We start from the raw sequence: 13,880 nt of genomic DNA, 5'->3' as shown, positions 1-13,880 counted from the left end.
GCCTGTTCTCATTGACGGAACTCAGCTGAACTGAACTGAACTGAATTGAACTTATTAGAGCTGAACTGAACTAAACTAAACTAAACTAAACTGAAGTGAAATGAATATTTTATAAGAGAAGGGAATTAGGAGTTGAACTGAACTTATTAGAGCTGAACTGAACTGAAAATAATCGTATGAGAACATGCTCTAAGTCGTGTGTACAACGGGTGTACATTAATTTTATTGTAAAACGGTCAATTTGAGCATAACTTTAACTATTTTTATGATAACTTTAACCACTTAAGGGGTAATTTAATTTGACGTTGGTTTGAATTTTATTTTAATGTGTAATTTATTATAAACACGTGATTACATACTGTAAAAACTAAGGGCCTGTTCTCATACGTTTATTTTCAGTTTAGTTCAGTTCAGCTCAGTTCAATTCAGTTCAGTTCAGCTCAGCTCCTAATTTCCTTCTCTTATAAAATATTCATTTCAATTCAGTTTAGTTCAATTCAGTTAAGTTTAGTAAGCTGATTTCAGTCTATTAGAACAGACCCTAATACATTATAAGTTTTTTGTAAGATAAAAATTATTACTTTGTAATAGAATATTAACAACTTTTACGGTATAAATAGTAACTTTAAGTATTTTTAATATAATTTTAACCTGTTTCACGATAAATTAACATACACCAACTTTTTTTTTTTTGAGAATTTTTATACATCACTATTACTAAATACTACTTTTGGTCCAAATTACTCGCAACTTTAGAATATTTTATATCTCACAAATAATACCTCAAAGTTGCGAGTAATTTAGACTGGAGGTAGTAATTTTTTAGGTCATTACTATCTCCTCCTCCGCTGTTTACTTTCAATTTGCTTAACTTGGACTTTTATTGCACTACTCTTAATACATCCCTCCATCCAAGCATGACTTTAGTAATATTTGAAGAGTAGCTTGAATGAGTATACAATATACTAGTACTGAAACTCGCTACTAATTTCTTGCAGACACCGGCATGTGAGCCCAAACCCATTTCAAACACGCTTTTGTTTTTTTTCTTTATGGCCCTACTCCTTCACCGACACGCCATTTTCCTTTTTTTTTTTAATTTCTTTTTCTAATTTAATTTCCACTTGATTTGATTAATAAAATTTAACTAAAATAATAATCAGAGATATCTTAAAATCTTAAATCTTCTTCTTTTCCCTCCCATTCTCTCTCCTCCTCTCTGTACCGCATTTCTCAAACCCCACCTCTCTCTCTCTTTACTCTTTCTACTTATAAAGTTATAAACTTAACCCCATCAAAAATAAATACCCATTTTATTTCAGAAATCATACCAAATTTTTTAAAAAAAAATCCATTTTTTTAAAATAAATAAATAAAAAAGCAATGCGTTTGTTTTTGAATTTGAGCATTGCTGCTCTGTTATTCACCATTGTTATTGCTGAAGATCCTTACAGATTTTTCAACTGGAATATCACTTATGGTGATATTTACCCTCTTGGTGTTCGTCAACAGGTTCATTTTTCTTCCTTATTTTTCTATTTTTTTTGTTGGTTTTCTCAAAAATTTAAATTTTAAATCTTGGGTTTTTGTTTTTCAGGGTATTTTGATTAATGGGCAGTTTCCTGGACCAGATATTCATTCAGTAACTAATGATAATCTCATTATCAATGTTTTCAATAGTCTGGATGTTCCATTCCTTCTTTCATGGTAAGTTCGGATTACTAATATCGGTTTTTTTTTCACAAAATCACGGGTCGATCCGTGTTATTAATAATGCTTAGCTATATTAAGTATCTCTTAATGCTTATTTAACTGTGGAAGGTACGATCTTGTTATTGACATTGATTACATTAATGGCGGCATTAGTGTTCCTTTATTTTTAGTAAGCGAGTAATCTACAATTCAAGAATACTGTCAAAAAGATTACTTTATGAGAAATTTGTTAATTGGGTGTCACTAACTTTTATGTCTGGTTGTTTACACGTGAAAATTGGATCGTATTTTAGTATTCCTAATTTTTTTATTTAATAAAAAAAAAATGTGAATTTTTGTCTTAGATCTAAGTTAGGGATCCACGAGTGACGGGTCGGATTCGGATCGGATGTCTGTATTCTTGTGAGCCTTTTTGCTACATCCGGATGCTCCATCTTGTTTAGTTATGCTGTAATTATCACTAAGATTCTTCATTAACTAATTTCTTTCCTTTTCTTTCTCTTTTTGAAAGTATAAAAGTGTATTTATCTTATCTTTTACTATTATTCCCATACTTTATTTTTTTAGTTTTGTTGATGTGACTAGTGTGACACTAACCTCTTTGATTAGATCAACTACGGAGTTTTAATTAAGAATATGATTACAAGATTATGCAATGGTCGACGTTATGATTTTTCAAAGACAATATTTATCGATGTCAAGGCAAATTTTGAACTAAAACAGCGTTGCTTGTAGTGAATATTGCTTTGGAAAAATCATCATCGACTCATCATCGTTGTATAGTAAGTAGGTTTTTAGCTTGGAAAAGTACACTCTTACGTTACTCCGTAAGTAGTAACTAAAACACGTTATCTAAGTAACAAAAGTCTTACAATGTGATTATGAAGCACATTTTTAGATCTATCAAATCTAGTAAAAAAATGTGTTATATTGACTTTTCAGTCAAAATTGAGTATTATAGTACAGATGTGAAGTCTGACAACTCAAGCTATAGTTATTATTAATACTTATTTCTTAATGACAGGGTAATTATGAGTTAAGATAAGATATTGGAATTTAAAATTAGCTAAACATGAATGAAGTGAAGTCTTGGGTGGTTGGTTAATCATGCACATTTTACCCATTGTAAGGGATTCATTTAATCTAGGATGATCCATTTTGGCTTGTTATGACATGAGGGTCCATACTTTAATGTTGTATAGTAAGCCGGTAAAAATGGGACCCACTGAAATAATGTACCACCTTCACAACCATTCCTATAATGTTGAGATTCTGTTGGTGCTAATTCAATAATTGTTTGATCACTGTTTGCAATTTTCTGAAATTTATGTTGTGGGGTTGAAACTAAATGATACAAAAGGAATTGAATAAATGTTTAATTTGTGTTTTCAAAGCTTCATTATCAAAATGATATAGTATAGAGCTGATCATGGGTCGGGCCTGGCCGTGGCCAAAAAAGACGGTCCTTTTTTCCCAATGCATCAGACCAGACTGTCCAAAAAAGTCGGTCCTGTTTCCGCAATGCATCAGACCAGACTGGCCAAAAAAGTCGGTCCTGTTTTCGCAATGCATCAGACCAGACTGAAAAAGTATGTAAGCCTAGTATAAGCTCTTAAGACTACCTTAATCACTGGAAAAAATTCCTAAGTTGCTAATCAGTGACATACAGATAATGGAGCTGAATCTGAGATACAGGATGATAATTGAGTAGAGGATGATATTTGATTGTGTTATTTATACAGCTTGATAATTGAAACACATGATAGTTATTAACAATGGTCCAGCGTTTCTTGTATCTAATCATCAATCTTTAAGATATATATCTGTGTAATGTTAGTTGTAGCTTAACAGTACTTTGTTCTGGTGGGTTTGGCAGGAATGGAATTCAGAACAGGAGGAATTCCTTCGAAGACGGTGTATATGGAACAACTTGCCCAATTCCTCCAGGCAAGAACTTCACTTACATTCTCCAAGTCAAGGATCAAATTGGTAGTTTCTACTACTTCCCTTCTCTTGGATTCCATAAGGCTGCTGGTGCTTTTGGAGGTATTAGGATCCTTAGCAGACCGAGGATTCCTGTTCCATTCCCTGACCCTGCCGGTGACTACACAGTTCTTATCGGAGACTGGTACAAGTCTAACCACACCGTAAGTCTCATTTCCCCTTAATCTGATCAGTTTTGTGTACAAAGTTTATGGATATAGATTTCACTTGTACCTTTGAAGGAATGTATCTCTATTTGTTATGAACTTCGGCTACTGCTTTATATCCTTCCATATGAGTAGCTAGATAATAGGAATACATAAAATACATAGGGGCTGATAAATAATTTGTTTGGTGCTTTTACAGGATTTGCAGAAGACCCTTGACAATGGACACAAGCTGCCTAACCCAGATGGAATCCTAATCAATGGGCGCGGTAGTGGTGCCACAATCAATGTTGAACAAGGTAAAGACATCATACAGCTGTTCATCTGCATATTGTATGCTTAAATCCATGCCTTGAATTAAAAGGATCGTCTTTTGCTTTTGACAGGGAAGACATACAGACTCAGAATCTCCAATGTCGGCCTGCAAAACTCACTCAACTTCCGTATTCAAGGCCACAAGATGAAGCTTGTGGAAGTTGAAGGAACCCACACCCTCCAAACCTCCTTCTCCTCACTTGATGTCCACGTGGGACAGTCCTACTCGGTGCTCATCACTGCTGATCAGCCCCCAAGGGACTACTACATTGTAGCTTCATCCCGTTTCACCAATCCTGTGCTTACTACAACCGGTTTCCTTCGTTACTCCAACTCCGGAGGCTCAGTCCAAGGTCCAATCCCTGGTGGACCCACAATCCAGATTGACTGGTCCCTAAATCAAGCCCGTTCTGTCCGGACCAATCTTACTGCAAGTGGACCAAGGCCCAACCCACAAGGGTCTTACCACTATGGTATGATCAACACTACTAGGACTATTAGGTTGCAGAACTCTGCAGGCCAAGTAAATGGTAAGCAGAGGTATGCTGTTAACAGTGTGTCATTCATCCCTGCTGACACTCCCCTTAAGCTCGCCGATTACTTTAAGATTGGAGGAGTTTTCACTGTGGGTAGCATCCCCTACAACCCCACTGGCTCAGGGATCTACCTTGCCACCTCTGTCATGGGTGCTGACTATCGATCCTTCATTGAGATTGTTTTTGAGAACAATGAAGATGTAGTTCAGAGCTGGCATTTAGATGGTTACAGCTTCTTCGTTGTTGGGTAAGTCACGTAACTACTTGCAACAATTAAGATTTCTTGCACTATATGTATGTCTAGTACTTTTAACATTGATTTCAATATTTAACAATGAATTTTTGGGAAACAGATTGGATGGTGGTACCTGGTCACCAGCCAGCAGAAACCAGTACAATCTTCGTGATGCACCTTTCCGTTGTACCACACAAGTATGAAAAAAATAACATGCATTCCAATAAATTTTATTTTTTTCTCTGAATATAGTGTATACTAGAATGACTAACCTAATAAATCTTACATATGACTATTAATGTAGGTGTATCCTAAGTCATGGACTGCAATCTATTTGGCATTGGACAATGTGGGTATGTGGAACTTAAGGTCAGAATTTTGGGCGCGACAGTACTTGGGACAACAATTCTACCTCCGTGTCTATACACCATCAACATCCCTAAGGGATGAATACCCCATTCCCAAGAATGCTCGTACCTGTGGAAGAGCAGCAGGCAGGCGCACAAGGCCTATTGCTTAAGCAGTTAAGCTAGCTAGTTAAGTGAGTTTGGTAACTTATTTCATATATAATTTTGTTGAGATGGAGCAAATAGATAAGCAAAGCTCTTGCTTTGATTTGCATTAGATTCTTTCAGGTGCTAAATTAGCACTAGTTAGTCCCACGATGAGGCCTGTATTATTAGTACGTACAATTGTGTTGATACGACCTCCTCTCAAGGTCGCATTCTTTAAAAGTTAATAATATTGTTCTTCAGATATCTCTATTTGTTTTTGCTCTTTCAATAGATGTACTAATCTCTTTTGATGAATGGTACGGAGTATGTTTTAGGCAGGAGGATTGAACAATATTGTACTAAAAAATGGGATTTCATATTTAGCTGTTGATGCCAATCTCAAAGTTGTGAATGTAAAATCAAATTTCAAACCACAGTGGAGCAAGTAATTGTAACTCAAGCTATCTAACAACAATCTTAAGTGTAATCATTAGTGAGAGTGAAGTGGTAAAGTTAATGGCATTAATAGCGCATAGCATGAGACTTATCTTCTAAAATGTAAGGTGTATCTGGGTGTATATAACAAATTCCGGTTGGCTTGACATCAAAGATAATTTATTTATTTATTTTTTTTTTCTTTCCCTTTATACTTAACTTTTATGTTCCTTCTAACTAACCCAATATTGTGTAAAGAGCATGTGAAATGTGATTGGACATGATTTTACTCAAACCTTCATCGTAAAATTATTCGAATAATCATTGCATTAATTAAGTTGTGTGAAATTCAGGTTTGCGACTCAACCTTGGTTTTCTTTCTTGTATTTTATTTTGGAAATTTTGTTAAAAACTATGAGTACCTATTAGAATACCACTTTTGGAAACAACTATATTTTAAAATTATTTATTTGTAAGAACCTATCATAAAAACTGAATAAGTTAGGGTAGCACTACTAATTATCAATTTTCATTCAAAAGAATCAATTATTATACCCTAATTTGAATAACTAAACCTTATTTTCCCAAATTTATAAACCCTAATCCCAAATTCAGAAACTAAATCACCTAAATTTATGGACTCTTATTTGAAAGATTAGTAAAACCTAATTTGGTCCCCAATTGATAAACAATAATTCCGATCCCTCAAATTTCAAATTTATTATACCTAAATACTATTATAAATATAGATCAAACATCTATTATAAATCTAAGCCTCTAAATTAATTTAAGAACCCTAAACACACCCTTAACCTCTAAATTAAAGTCCCTAATTTCACAAATAAGATAAAACCAAAATTCCTTAACATGAAGACCTTGATTTCTTAAAATGATAAACTTGAGATTTGCGTTTACAAATCTAAGAAATATATAGCCTTTTTAAGATTTTATTTGTTGTAGGAATATCATAGGGATGGCAGTGGGTCGGGTCAAATGGGAGAATTGCCCCATCCCCGTCTCAATGGGAAGGGGATGGAAGACATTTGGTGGGTGATAGGGTGGGGTCGTGGGGATGGGTATAAAAAGTGCACTGATGTGTTTATTTTATATAGTATTTTACCCCCGTCCCTCGGTCATCATTAGTAGTGTTTATGGCTTTTTAGAGCCACTTTTATTACTAATTGGTGTTTTCTAGTGTTTTCGTAGATTTGGTTGACTTTTGTAGGGATTTGCACGTTCGGAGCATTTCCCGAGATATTATGGAGCAATTACGAGCATTGGAGAAGCACGACCAGATTCTATAGCCTAGGGCCGGTTAGAGCCATCGAACCGGTGATTAAGGGCTCGGTATATGTGATACCGGGGCATTTGGACCAAGTATTCAAGACCTGAAGAGGAAATCCAGATTGGCCCGAAGAATTGGAGCCCAATCATAGTCCAAATAGTGGCCCAAGAGTGCCTCCCGGCCAAAGAGGCTGGCGACCGGAGGCACGCCCGGCCGGGCGAGGGAAGCAAGGTTGTCGCCCGAAGTCGCGCCCGGCTGGGCGCAAGAAATGTACCTGATGGAGAAAAGGCGCGCCCGATCGGGCGCGTGTTATTATTAGATGTTAATTATTCGACGTTTAAGTTTGTTTTAGTTTAGGATTCTTACTTAGTATAAATAGTTTCCCGTCAGTTTAGTACCTACTACTACTCTTCCTTAATTATTTCTTAGATTTTCTCTCTCTACTTAGCTTTAGATTAGTTTCTCTCTCATATATTTTGTTCTTAACTCTATTCTTAATTCCAGATTTATTTGGTAACGATTTCTCTTCTCTTGATATTAGTTATTTATTTCATTCTTTTGATCATGTCTTGTTTTATTACTTTGATTTGTTTAGATTTAATTATGTGTGAGTAGTTTTATTTCTAGGGTTTGTGGGGATCCTTAAATAATATGAAAGGGTAATTTATTGTTGTTGATTATCAATGCTAGATTAATTTCCTGTTGATTGATTTAATGCTCTGTGACTAGATTTGCGCAGATCTTTTATGCATGAGTTTAACAATATTGATTCGAGATTCGACATATGAGAATTGATGTTTAGGTCTAGTTTCAATAGGCAGGTTAATTTATAAATGGTTAAGTCGAGATTCGAGAGATGAGATTTAATACCGGTAAATAAATTGTGTGGTTGTAATACGTAGCGAAAGCCCTTTATGATCTGATTAATGTATGCATTGATGATTGATTATTATGTTTTAACCTGGAATATTATTTATTGGTGAACCTATGCCATAGGCCTTTTATTCATTGTTTTTCCTCCTACTTTTATTCTTTCCTACTTTTACTCTTAGTAGTTTTATTTCCTTTGATTATAATATTTTGGTTACTTTATAATCTAGATTATTTTAATTAATTAGGAATATAAAGACTCGTTTCTCTGTGGATTCGACCCTACTTCCCTGTCTATATTAGTTAGAGGATTTAGGAATTACTTTTGATTAGGTGATACGACTTTAGCCTGTCAAAATTTGGCGCCGTTGCATGGGAAACGGTTTTATTTTTATTTCTGATTATTTTTGTAGTCTAGGTTATTTCTTGTTGTCTCAGAGAACGTTAGTTCTTTGAGGCAAGTCTCATATTTGCTTTTAGTTTTTTTTTTGTTTATGCCCAGGTGTTCCAGATCAGGATACATCCCATTCGATCCTGAGATCGAACGATGCTTCCATAGACAGAAGAATTTTTACAAGCAAATTCTGGCGGATTCTGGTGATAATAATAATCACCGGGACCCTCCAGCTGATTCTAGCGATTTAGAGGTATCATCATATCCAGAATCAGAGATGACGGCTCCAACGAATCTTAGTGATTACTCACAACCAAAGCTTACAGATTTTCCACACCTCACTCCCACTCCGGCTCTTGATGGGGTACAATTTGAGATTAAACCCCAATTTATAACGATGATAGAGAGGAAGCAATTTAGTGTAGCTAAGGGTGAAGACCCAAATCTTCACATTGCAGACTATTGTCAGTATTGTAATACCATCAGGCAAGTTGGGGTCACACAAGACCAAATCAGGGAGATTCTCTTTCCTTTTTCTTTAACTGGAAAAGCCAAATTATGGTTTAATGGTTTAAATAGAACTGCACTTGGTATAACTGACTGGGAAACTCTTGTTTTGAATTTTTATAACAAATATTATCCCGCAGAGAGAGCAGTTGTACTGCGGAGTGCAATTCAGAACTTTGCCCAAGAAGCCGATGAAACTTTATATGAGGCTTGGGAGAGGTTCAAGGACCTACAAAGAGAATGCCCCCACCATAATTTGGCACAATGGCATTGGAAATTCATCTAGAATAATCTTAGATTCTGCAGCTAGTGGGAGGTTTATGAATCTTAATGTTGATGATGCAGGTCAGGTTATTGAAGATATGGCGATACATAATTCCCAATATGGGAATCCTAGAGGCTTTGCTAATAAGGGGAAGCATAGTGTCGACTCTGTATCCTTTTTGCAAGCTCAATTAACTTCTATCTGCCAAAAATTAGATAATCTTAGCACTGCTGATGTAGCTAATGTTTCTACAATTAATAATAATGCTAATGAGGCTTTCTGTGAAAATTGTGGAATTTTAGGTCATTGGGAGCAAGATTGTAGGAGTTCCGTGGAGCAAGTTAATGCCTTTCAAGCTTATAGGCAGAATAACCCATACTCCAACACCTACAATCCTGGGTACCGGAATCATCCGTACCTTTCCTACCGGAGTAATGTTCAAAATCCACCACCACAAGAACCACAGACGCCACAACAAAAACAGAAATATATTACCATCCCAATGCTGGCCAGAAGAACCAACCACAACAACCCTCCTCATCTTCCGACCCTGCTTTGGTAGAATTTAGAGCGATGCTGGTTTATATGCATAAGCACATGGAGAGTAGAGATGCATAAATTGATTCAATTCTAGCACACAATAAAATTGTAGATAATCAAATTGCGCAACTTTCCGCTACTCTACAAGCCCGCCAACAGGGAGCTCTGCCAGCACAACCAACCAGGCCTACGGATCAAGCCTATGTAATTACTCTAAGGAGTGGTTCAAACTATGAAGGGACCCCTATGCCCAGAGTTGATGAACATGTTTTAATAAATAATGCTAATCTTGATTCCGTTAAACCAGACAATGTAGCTAATAGCCCTGCAGGGATAAAGCATAGTACTAATATATCTAATTCTACATTGCAGGGTACGACTCCAGAGAAGGTGGCCACTCCAGATAAGAGCAATAATGCTCCAAGGCCAGTTATCAAACTTCCATTCCCCAATCGTCACTTGAAAACAAATTTGGACAAGCAGTTTGGTAAGTTTCTGGAGATGGTAAAAGATTTAAAGGTAACAGTTCCCTTCACTGAATTAATCACACAGTTTCCTGCATATGCAAAATTTATGAAAGAAATATTGATAAGAAAAAGGTCTATTAGTGAAGTAGAGGCAGTAGCTTTCACTGCAGAGTGTAGTGCCGTACTTCAAAATAAATCTCCACCTAAATTAAAAGATCCGGGTAGTTTTTCTATCCCTTGTCATATTGGCAATCTAATGATTGATAATTGACAGGGTAAAGTCGTATCCCCTAATCAAAAATAATTACCTAAATCCTCTAATTAAGGTAGATAGGGAAGTAGGGTCGAACTCCACAGGGAAACAGGTCTTTTTACTTCTAATTAATTAATATAATCTAAATTATCTAAGTAACCAATATTTTTATGAATAAAATCTAAACTAAGGAGAATAAGGTCGAAGGAAATAAAGTAGGGAGAAAATCAAATATTAAAAGGCCTAGGGCATAGGTTCACTAATAAACAATATTCCAGGGAAAATCTTAATAAGCAATCATCAAGCATTGGTTAATCATATTATATAGGGCTTTCGCTACGTATTATAACCACAGAGTTAATTTACCGGTATTAAATCTCATCTGTCGAATCTCGACTTAACCATTTATAAATTAATCCGCCTATTGAAACTAAGCCTAAATATCAATTCTCATCTGTCGAATCTCGAATTAATATTGCTAAACTCATACAATTAAATCTGGCCAAACCTAATTGCATAGCATTTAATCAATCAATAGGAAATCAACCAAGCATTGATAATTAACAAACACAAAATACCCCTTCATATTATTTATTAGATCCCCATAAACCCTAGAAATTAAACTACTCACAAATCAACATGACTAAACTAATCAAGAAATTAAATAAAAGCATAATCAAGAAAACAAATAAAATAACTGAAATTAAAAGAGAAGAAATTGTTACCAAAAATAAATCTGGAATTAAAGGAAGAATTAAGAACAAAAGTTGAGAGAGAATTTAAGAGAGAGAGAAAAAATACTAAGTAGAGAGAGAAAGTCTAAGAAAAGGGTAATCTAAAAATTCCGTACAAAATCATATTTAAACGTTTTCTAAAACAAGAATTAAAACTAACTTAATCAGGTCTTCTAAAAACGCGCGCCCGATCGGGCGCGCCTTTTTCTTCGCGTTCCTACCCAGCAGCATCGCCCGATCGTGCTAGATGCTCGCACGATCGGGCGCGCTATAGCACGCTCAGCACAATGGTCATGCCGCGCCCGATCGTGCTAGAGGTAACCCGATCGGGCGGTTGCTTCTCCTTGAGGCTTGGACTTCGATTGGGCTAGATTTCTCGGCCCAATCCGGATTTCCTCTCGGGTCTTGAATACTCGGTCCAAAAGCCTCGGGATCCCAATTACCGAGCCCTTAATCACCGGCTCTCACCGATCCTGGGCTCCAAAAGTGGTCGTGTCCTTCTAGCTTCCGTAGTTGATCCATAAAGCCCGGGAAAATGCTCCAAGAGTGCAATTTCTTGTAAAATACAACTAAAACTACGAAAACACTAGAACACAAAAATTAGTAATAAAAGTGGCCCGAAAGAGCCAAAAACACTACTAATAAAGACCAAGGGACGGGGGTAAAACACTATATAAAATGGACATATCAATAATGCATTGTGTGATTTGGGTGCTAGCGTTAGTGTTATGCCATTATATGTGTGTTCCAAGTTAAATATGGGTAAATTAAAAGCTACCAATATTACTCTACAAATGGCCGAACATTCTTTCAAATACCCCTTAGGTGTTTTAGAGGATGTTCCCATTAGAGTAGGTAAAGTTTACATACCCGTTGATTTTGTTGTTCTTGATATGGCTGAGGACATGCGAACCCCAATTATTTTGGGTAGACCATTCCTCAACACTACAGGAGCAATCATATATGTGAGAAGTGGAAAATTAACACTATCAGTAGGGGATGATAAAATTATTTTTAATCTTAATAATACCCCTAAAAGCCCCATGACAGAGGAGAAGTGCTTTAGTGTTAATGTGGTTCATAATTATTTTAACAAGCCCCAAGCTCTTGTAAAAGATCCCTTGGAGGGGGTATCTTGTGTTGCATCCCTTTCAGATGAGATAGACAAATGGCAGAAGGAAGTTGATGCAATAGAAAGAGCCCTCTACACTGTCGGTCTTGGTTTTGAGGACGAAAAGGTGGAAACAATCAAGCAAGTTGTGGAAATTGAGCCTATGGTGAGTGTTCCGCCAGATCGAGATGCAAGTGCTAAATGCAATGACAATTTGAAGCAACCCTCGATCAAAGAAGGATCTTTAGTGCGTAGCATTGAAGAGCCCCCAATCCAAGTCAAGGAGGATCCACCAGATAAAGTGAATTGGCGTCCCACAGGTATGTCAGGAAGTCGCGTCGTAGCCTAAATAACGCTCGACCGGGTGAGAAACCACCCGACCAAGCGTTAGGCCAAGGGTCCTAGTTCCTATACTTGGTAAGAAGGTCGTGCGGGACCTAGATAAACTAGCGCTTTGCGGGAGGCAACCCGTATTTTAATGATTTTTAGACTAGTTTTTCTTTCTTTTTCTTATGAGAGGAGAGATGAGGAAATTTAATGAGTTTTATGAGTTTGTACAGGTTTGAAGGAAAAGAGTTAGCCAAAAAAAATTGAAGAAAAGAAGAAAGTAAAAAAAATTCGTCAAATTAGCCTCGGGCCCGATCGGGCGAAGCACGCCCGACCGGGCGCGAGAGCAGGGTTAAAAAATCGGGTGTTTTCACTCGACCGGGCAACTGCCGCCCGACCGGGCGCAAAACTCGTTGTATATGTACATCTTAGATCGCCCGATCGGACGCGAGAACAACAACTTAAAAAAATCCAGATCGCCCGATTGGGCGACAGGTCCGCCCGACCGGGCGCGAGCCACCCGACCTCTTTTTCTTCTTCTTCCTTCTTCTTTCTTCCTTCATTTTCTCTTTTCCTCCATAACTTTATCTCTCTAAAAAACTTAAAACCTCTACCTTCTCTCTAAGATTCTCTCTTCATTTCTCACCCAAATCCAAATATTTTTTACATATTCTTAATCCTCTCTTCATCCTCTACAATCCTATATATAAATTTTCAAATTTCATTCAAATTATTTTTCGTACCCATTTCACATTATGGCTTCAAAGAGGGCTCGATCAATTTTCGGAAGGAGTTCTAGCTCGAGGGAGGAGTACGACCCGGATTTATAACTCCCCTACTGGCCAACGATCCGTATTTCTAGCCAGGAGCAAAAGGAGCGGCTTGAACACCCAGTCGGATGCGAGGTAATTCCTTCACGGTGGTTACACCGCCCTACTTTAGAAACTTACGGTTTGTATGATTTTGTTAAACGATTTTTGAATGACATAGAAATGAGAAAATTCGTTGATATGCACTATCCTACATACCGTGAATTGACTTGTGAATTCTTGTCTTCTTTGAAAGTTGTGAATAGTAGAAATGGGCTGAATTTATATTTTAGGTTGAACAATAAAAATATTAGTTTAACATATGTTGAATTTTGTAAATTGTTTGAATTAAATTCTGAATTACCATTCCAATGGCATGCTGATTACAAAATGGGTGACATTTATCATGCTCTGACTGGTTTGCCTACCCCCGACCCCCA

At 36.7% G+C, this 13,880-nt stretch overlaps 1 protein-coding gene across 1 annotated transcript; it reads left to right on the top strand.

Annotated features, from left to right (window-relative positions):
* Nucleotides 1-1,194: 1,194 nt before the first annotated feature.
* On the top strand, nucleotides 1,195-5,707 carry LOC110703656 (L-ascorbate oxidase homolog). The gene is made up of 7 exons (XM_021881449.1): nucleotides 1,195-1,512; nucleotides 1,598-1,707; nucleotides 3,590-3,860; nucleotides 4,063-4,162; nucleotides 4,250-4,961; nucleotides 5,068-5,146; nucleotides 5,254-5,707. Exons 1-7 carry the CDS (start codon nucleotides 1,384-1,386, stop codon nucleotides 5,467-5,469), a joined length of 1,617 nt encoding a protein of 538 aa, XP_021737141.1. The 5' UTR covers nucleotides 1,195-1,383; the 3' UTR covers nucleotides 5,470-5,707.
* The last annotated feature ends 8,173 nt before the right edge of the window (nucleotides 5,708-13,880 follow it).

This window comes from Chenopodium quinoa, unplaced genomic scaffold (genome assembly GCF_001683475.1).
Source record: "Chenopodium quinoa cultivar QQ74 unplaced genomic scaffold, ASM168347v1, whole genome shotgun sequence".
Taxonomy (NCBI): domain Eukaryota; kingdom Viridiplantae; phylum Streptophyta; class Magnoliopsida; order Caryophyllales; family Amaranthaceae; genus Chenopodium; species Chenopodium quinoa.
The sequence above is the reverse complement of the archived record's forward strand: the minus strand, read 5'-3'. Positions and strand labels throughout refer to the sequence as shown.